Source organism: Bison bison, unplaced genomic scaffold, assembly GCF_000754665.1.
Source record: "Bison bison bison isolate TAMUID 2011002044 unplaced genomic scaffold, Bison_UMD1.0 scf7180017864371, whole genome shotgun sequence".
Lineage (NCBI taxonomy): Eukaryota > Metazoa > Chordata > Mammalia > Artiodactyla > Bovidae > Bison > Bison bison.
In genome coordinates, this window is record NW_011494943.1 from 12,327,046 (window position 1) to 12,334,826 (window position 7,781).

Sequence of the window (7,781 nt, forward strand, 5' to 3'; positions counted from 1 at the left end):
GTAGAGTTTTCTGGCCCCAGGTTTGACCCCAGCCCACCCTCCCCACACAGCCCCACCTGGCTGGTGGGCGATCCTGGCTGAAGGACTCTCCTGGATGCCAACCCACAGCTGACCTGGGCTAACTATGGAGTGTCAGGGTCCACCGGGGTCCCCCTGCGACCAGCCACATTCCAAAGCTGAGGGGAGGAAGGTGATGGGGATGGGAGGGGCTTCCTACACATCTGTGGAGATGGGGCTTCTTGGGGGTGTCACCAGAGCATCTGCAAAGTGCCAGGGCATGCTCCTCACTATATAGATGAGAGGGTGAGGGGGAGGTCAGGCTGCCCCAGGCCTGTGGAGAGGGCCAGAGACAGCTCCTCCTTAGTTTTCCCAGCTGCTGGCTCTCCTGAGCCCTAATGAGCTCCAGTCGGCTGGTCCCCATCCGAGCAGCCTGCTGGTCCTCATCGCTGGCTGCAATAGCGGCTGCAGGCCATGTGACCTTCGGCCCTCCCTCCCTCTCACCCTGTGATCCGCACGTGGCCTCTGGGGAGGCAGAAACAAACCCTCAGATCTGCCACTGGGAACCTTTCAGCGCCAGCGACTTCAAAGGGGGCAGCAGGGCGGCGGGGGCGGCGGATGCTTTTCTTAAAGAGCTACACCACTTTTTAATTCAAAGCAGATTCTGAGAACAGCTGTCAAGCCACTGCCTGGGAGGGACGAGGAGGTGAGGAGGAGCAGGAAGGTGGCTTCCCTGTCCTCTCCAAATCCCACCGTGTTTGCTTACAGAACTGGCTAGAGGGCGGGGCGTTGGGGACTATGCTGAGCACTTTCCTCACACCATCTTGCAGAAGCACCACCACCCTCCACCCAGGAGTCAGGATCCACTTCTCAGAGGAGGACACTGAGGGCCCAGCAAGCTCCTGAATCAAGGGTGTTGATTCTTCTGCTAGCCGGTGGCAGCTTAGAAACGGAACTAATTTCATGAAATTAACAGTGTGATCTCCTTTCCAGGTGTGAGTAGGAGCCGAGATTCTTACCTGTTCAGGTGTCTGCCTGGCCTGGAGGTCACCAACTGAGACCAGATGTGGGGCAGCTCCATGCATGGTGGTGGGGGAGTGGGGGTCCCTGACGATCTCACATGCACTCACCGGAGCCCTGTCCCAGGCTTGTCTGCTGGGGGTAAGGGGGCAGATGATGGAGACAGCTGCTCAAGGGACTCCACAATGTGAGGTCACGAGTGGACAGAAAACGAGAAAACCAGGCAGAGGGCAGCAGGTGGGAAACTGTCAGGGAAGCCCCCCAGCAGGTGACCTGTGGGCATCACCTTTCTGATGGGAGGGAGCTGAGGAAAGGCCTGGAGAATGGGCTGAGCGGGTGGCCATGAGGTGGAGAGTGCTGAGGGTGGACAGCAGGCCACTATCAGGAACTCACATTTTTTTTTTTCCTTTGGCAGTGGAAAGCCTTAATGATAATACAGATAATCACCCAGAGAATCTATGTTGGAAGGTGGATTTTAAACTTACTAAATTTAAATTGTAATTTTACTACAATTATATCTGTCTATATATATCTTTATATATATTTTAAATGTATTCAGCTGGAGTGTAAACACAGCGTGAGGCAGGGCTGAGCCTCCCCAGGTCCAGCTCAGAGGAGCCTCAGAAGCCACTTGCTCTGAGAATGAGCCACAACTTTCCCAAAGAGACAGGTGGAAGGAGCTTCAGTCCCCAGGTCAGCCCAGCCAGGGGCTTTTAAACCTTAACCTACAACCTGAAGTTCTAAGAGAACTAGTTTGGGACATTGTTTCTTTGGAAAATACAGCCTTGGTCCCATCAGGGGCACTGGCGAAAATAACCCCTATTACTGCCCCCTCACCCCAGCATTCAGGTGGGTCCTGGGCCAATGTTGAAGGGAGTCTGGGCAGCTTGGGGTAAGGACTCTGGCCTCACCTTCTGACCTGGCTCAAGATTTCCCACAGACACTGAGTAGAATCGCTGCCTGTGATGTTTGTCTGGCTCACCTGCACTGAGCCTCCACCTCCCTGGGCCTAGCTTTACAGATGAAGAATAGAGGCCCGGGCAGCCAGGAGATGTCAAAGCTCTGCTTGGTGCAGGTAGGGGAGACTGGACCCCAAGCCCTGACCACTGTCTAACCTATATAACATCCAGGACTTTGTGCTCTGGATGTACCATACGGTGGAGTGGAGCAGAGTTAGACGAGGTTCCAGAGTGAGTCATACAGGCTGCAGAGAAGACAACAAATGAAGGTATGTTCTGTGTTACCTGCTGTGTAAGAAGGAAGGAGAGAATCTGCATCTGTGTTCACTTAGCTTCTGATACATGCATACGCTCATCTTTGCAGAAAAACAGGAGGGCTACCGCAGAACTGGAAGATTACTTCCTATGTGGGTGACAGTCGGAGTGATGAAGAGGGAGTGACCCTTTTCTGGCTATGTGTCATTTTATAACTTTTGAATAAAATAATATTTAACTCAAATAAATGAATATTTTCCATAATCAAAATATAATATTAAATAGAAAAAGAATGAAAAAGACCCTAAAATTCAGTAATAAATTATTTTTTGACTCATTTATTGTATATCAAATCAACATAACCACACAGAAAAAAGAGAATTCAAATAGCTTTGAACACCATATTCTGAATTTCAGTGTGATATATTCTGAGGACAAAAATAATTACAAAGAGATCTTGAGATTTCCTTAGTAGGTTTGGTTAGTAGCAGGATTGTTATAGTAATTTCAAAGCTATTTGGAGGGCATTTTGGAACAGAGTAAATTAATAAATATGTTGATGCTGCTGAAAAAGGGTTCTTACTGTGGATAAGGGTTTATTTGGTTGTGCCTTTTTTTTTTGAGATTGAAAATGGTTGAATATTGACAAATTCATACAGTTCAGTTCAGTAGCTCAGTCATGTCCGTCTCTTTGCGACCCCATGGACTGCAGCACGCCAGACCTCCCTGTCCATCACCAACTCCTGGAGTCCACCCAAACCCATGTCCACTGAGTCGGTGATACCATCCAGCCATCTCATCCTCTGTCATCCCCTTCTCCTCCTGCATCAGGGTCTTTTCAAATGAGTCAGCTCTTTGCATCAGGTGGCCAAAGTATTGGAGTTTCAGCTTCAACATCAGTCCTTCCAAAGAACACTCAGAACTGATCTCCTTTAGGATGGACTGGTTGGATCCCCTTGCAGTCCAGGGGACTCTCAAGAGTCTTCTCCAACACCACAGTTCAAAAGCATCAATTCTTCTGTGCTCAGCTTTTTTTATAGTCCAACTCTCACATCCATACATGACTAGATGGACCTTTGTTGGTAAAGTAATGTCTCTGCTTTCTAATATGCTGTCTAGGTTGGTCATAACTTTCCTTCCAAGGAGTAAGCGTCTTTTAATTTCATGGCTGCAGTCACCATCTGCAGAGATTTTGGAGCCCCCCAAAATAAAATCAGCCACTGTTTCCATTGTTTCCCATCTATCTGCCATGAGGTGATGGGACCAGATGCCATGATCTTAAGTTTTCTGAATGTTGAGCTTTAAGCCAACTTTTTCACTCTCCTCTTTCATCAAGAGGCTCTTTAGTTCTTCTTCACTTTCTGCCATTAGGGTGGTGTCATCTGCATATCTGAGGTTATTGATATTTCTCCCGGCAACCTTGATTCCAACTTGTGCTTCATCCAGCCCAGCATTTCTCATGATGTATGTACTCTGCATATAAGTGAAATCAGCAGGGTGACCATATACAGCCTTGACGTACTCCTTTTCCTATTTGGAACCAGTTTGTCATACAATTCAGCCAAGTATAAATATGAAAGGAGGAAAGAAGAGGAAGACTAAAGGGTGGTGAATTCAGGATGCCTGCTCTGTCTCCTAGGGGGCCTACAAAGCAGAGGCATCCCAGTAGCAATGAACATGCTCAAGTCCAGACCTTGGTTGCTAAATCCCACTCCCCTCTAACAGGGATTAGGGCTTCCTTGGGAAATGGCATTCAGGGCTGGGGCAGGGACATCCTGGGTGAGCTTAAGACACCTTCTTGCGGCTGAAGTGAGGAAGTGCTCAGAGAACAACAGAAACGTCAAAAAGATGCAGGAAAGGTGTGAGTATTATAGGTGACTGCAGAGTAGCTCGGATTGCTGTATCAATTACAGATCTCCCAATGTTGTATCATAGTTTGGTGGTGAAATAAGAGTGGCCCTTCTTCAGAAATACATACTGAGGTATTTAGTGGCAAAGGTGTACAATGTCCCCACTTACTCTCAGATGGTTTCAGAAAAAAAAAAGATATATATACACATAGCGACAGAGAAAAAATATACATAGAGAGAAATGATAATGATGAAGCAAATGGGCAGCATGTAAACAAGCGGTGTGTCTAGGAGGCATGCATGCAGGAGTTAGTTTCTGTACTGTTCTTGCAACTTCTAAGTTTGAAATAATATGAAAATAAAAAGTAACTGTCCTCCCCTCCCCAAACAAGCACAGGAGCCAGCTTGAACGGAGGGTCTAACTGGTCAAATGTGGATCAAATTTTAGCATCAAAAGAATAACTGAATGAAGGAAAAGAATCTATGTGTTCATATTAACATTTAGGAATTTAAAAAAATTCTTAATCAGAAAATGCCTGTTAAATATAGAGGGAATGATAAGGTTGGAAGACTGTGATTTTGCACCATAAATGTAATGATGGATTCAGGCAAGGAGTATCAATTGGTGCTAAAACCACTGGGTCAGTGGTTCTTAGAAAAACATCATATTTGCGCTCTCAAAGAATTACCTCCACACACAGCTTATTCAGTTTACAAGGGACCTGGAATGGGGAGGTTCAATCTTTGCATCCTTACTAATGGGACAAACTGAAATCCTGGAGCTCCTGAGAGGCTGTCATCTATACTGCCTCACTGCCCTGAATGTTTAACTCCAGGAAAAGATCATGCAGATCCAGCCTGTGGGCTCTAAAATATGTGAATGTCATGAAAAATAGAAACAAAACGAAAAACAGAGGCACTGTGGTTATTATTATTTTTGGCTGTGCCACACAGCTTGTGGGATCTTAATTCCCTAACCAGGGATCAAACCCATGCCCTCAGCAGTGAAAGTGCAGAGTCCTAACCACTGGACCACCAGGGAATTCCCAGGACTGTGGTAGATTAAAGGAGTGTAAACAGGCCCAACAACCAAATGCAATGTGACAACCAGCTATAAAGGACAATTTTGGGACAAGGGAAATTCTAACGTGGACTGTGTAGATATATCATTAGATAATACCATTATATCCATGTTTGTTGCATGTGGTGACAGGTTATGATTAAACAGGAGAAGGTCCTAGTTCTTAGGAGGAGCTGCTGCAGTATCTGGGGAGAAAGGGCCTAGATAGCATCAACTTACTTTCTTTTTTAACAATACTCATTTATTTGGCTGTGTTGGGTCTTAATTGCGTCATTTGGGATCTTTTGTTGTGGCACATGGGCTCCAGAGCATGTAGGCTCAGTGACTGCAGTGCTCAGTAGCATGTGGGATCTTAGTTTGCTGACGAGGGAGTGAACCTGTGTCCCTTGCATTTCAAGGTGGATTCTTCAACCACTGGCCCACCAGAGAAGTCCTTCATCAACTTACTTTAAAATATAAATACGTATGCACATATTAACACACAGAGAAAAAGCCAAACACTGTCATTTCCATAATGGTATCATACAACATGCAGCCTTTGGGGACCAGCTTTTTATTTTTTTTCGCCACATGATGCAGCATGCAGACTTCCCCAACCAGGGATAGAATCTGCACCCTCTGCAGTGGAAGTATGGAGTCTCAATCACTGGACCACCAAGAAATTCCAGGACCAGCTCTTTTCACTCAGCGTGACTCACCCAGGTTGCAGTCAGTATTCATTCCCTTGATTTCTGAGCAGTACTCCGTGTGTGGATGTGCCGCATTGTTGAAGGACATTTAACTGCATTCCAGCTTTTGACTATTAGATAAAGCTGCTATGAATGTTAATGTACAGATATGTCATTTTTTTTAATGGCAAATTTGGGAAGAAAAAATAAGAGCTGCAAAAAGAAGCTGAACTATGAGCACCAAGAAAGGACTCCCCTTTAGGACCTTGCATGCTTCCCAAAGATAATCTTTGACCCCACAGTCATCTCTGTGACCTCTGTTGTGATCACACTCTCAAGGCTGTAACCAGACCCCCTGTAGGAGGCCTTGAGGCCATGAGGGAAGGTGCCAAGTTGCAGTGAGGAGCTCAGGAAGGCAAGCCCAAGGAGGCAGCCTCCTCATGAAGCAAATGGAAGAGTTCTAATGGAGGAGTTCTGACTCAGGCTTGTGAGTTCTAATCCGTGGCAAACTTGCCTCGAAACAGGTGAGGGTCCTTCCTGCTGTGGTGAGGAGCTGGTATGTCAAGCCTGAATTTTTGCCCCTGGCCTGAAATTATCCCTTGTCCCAGGGGAGCCTCTGCTGGGCGTTTCCAGCCTCTGGAGGCTTCTCAAGCTGTTCCAGCATCAAGAGGTCGGCTCCAGGGCTTGCTTCATGGATGCCTCACAGACTCTGTTCTGTCATGCTTGGTCTTCAAAAGGTCACACCCAGCCAGGCAACTAAGGGAAGCAGGTCGGCTCTGTCTCTCCCATCTCCTAATGCCAGCACCAGGACACAGACCCCATGGAGCATGGGGCACCCTGATCTGCCTGGCGGGCAGCAGCAACCGGAGAAAGCACATGTGGGGGGACTGCACATACGTTTGTCTCCTCAATACTCATTCCTCTCACAGATGTTTGCAGAATTCCCGCCCCATGTGAGACTCTGGTCTGCGTGCCTGCCAGTGGATAGCCAGGCAGACAGGGCTGCCCTGCGTGGAGACAGCCAGTAAACAAGTGAGCAGGCACGAAAGGCCTGTCCCAGCAGATGGGGCTCTGAGGAAACCAGGCAGTACTGAAGAGGCCAGGTTGGGGGCAACCAGGGACCCAGCTGCCACAGAACTGCATGTGGGGCCTTGACGGGCTGAAGGGTGGGTTAGAGAGCTTGCAGGCAGTGATCAGAAGTGCCCCCCCAGGAGTCTGCTCCAAGGTCTTGTGTACTCAGCTACACATGGATGGTGTGACCCATGTGAGCAGGTGGGAAGGGGAGGGTCAGGTCAACTGAAGCTGACTCTGAGCCAGAAAACTTCTCTGCCCTGTATCCTGTGCGGCTCCTCTCCCCAGAAGGGACTGGCTGATAGTGACCAATGTGTGGGCTGGGTGAGGCACTGAGGTTGCACAGTCAGTCCAATAGGACTGTAAGGCAAACAGGGAAGGGTGGCCCTGGAGCTGTGGCTACCCTGAAGCTTTCCCGTTTTCTCGCATACACATGCTGTCAGTATGAGGCTGCTGGTGAGATGGATGTGTCAGCTACACGAAGGCGCGTTGCAGCACCCACTCCTGAGAGGTGGCAGGATCCACATGCCCCTCCTCCCCGTACCTTCCACTGACTTGGGCAGCTGGAATCAGAGGACAAATTCTGTCACAGGACAGAGTGAGAGCACGGAGAGTCAGAATGCTCGTCGCAGACTTTCACCGAATCTGCTCTCTGATTTGGAGTTTCTGGCGGGCTCTTCCCCAAAGCTGCTCCCAGACTTTCACACCACCCCTCGGCCGGCAGGCATTCACTCCACAGAGGTGCGGGAGCCTGGCTTCACCCCTAGGGACCATAGGGGACAGGAAAAGGGGCAGTGGGACCCAAGACGGGCCGGAGGGGATAGGGAGCCCAGGGCACCCCAAGCCCGGACCCAGGGCCACGTGGCCCGGCCGGTGTGAC

The 7,781-nt window shown here is 48.6% G+C and overlaps 1 protein-coding gene and 1 long non-coding RNA gene across 4 annotated transcripts in view; both read left to right on the plus strand.

The window, feature by feature from the left end:
* LOC105000448 overlaps positions 1-2,429 on the plus strand; it is a 9,650-nt gene extending 7,221 nt beyond the window's left edge. The window contains exons 1-4 of one of the 3 annotated variants that reach the window (XR_826745.1): positions 450-703; positions 991-1,158; positions 2,148-2,245; positions 2,341-2,429. This is a non-coding gene — a long non-coding RNA (uncharacterized LOC105000448). Of the gene's footprint in view, positions 1-449; positions 704-791; positions 1,159-2,147; positions 2,246-2,340 lie in introns of those variants that run through there. The other 2 variants (XR_826746.1, XR_826744.1) reach the window with 2 other exon arrangements.
* A 4,916-nt stretch (positions 2,430-7,345) lies between these two features.
* Positions 7,346-7,781, plus strand: part of ASPSCR1 (alveolar soft part sarcoma chromosome region, candidate 1) — a 28,734-nt gene continuing 28,298 nt past the window's right edge. Inside the window, exon 1 of the mRNA XM_010856539.1 lies at positions 7,346-7,357. Coding sequence (XP_010854841.1) covers positions 7,346-7,357 — 12 coding nt within the window. The remainder of the gene's footprint in view (positions 7,358-7,781) is intronic.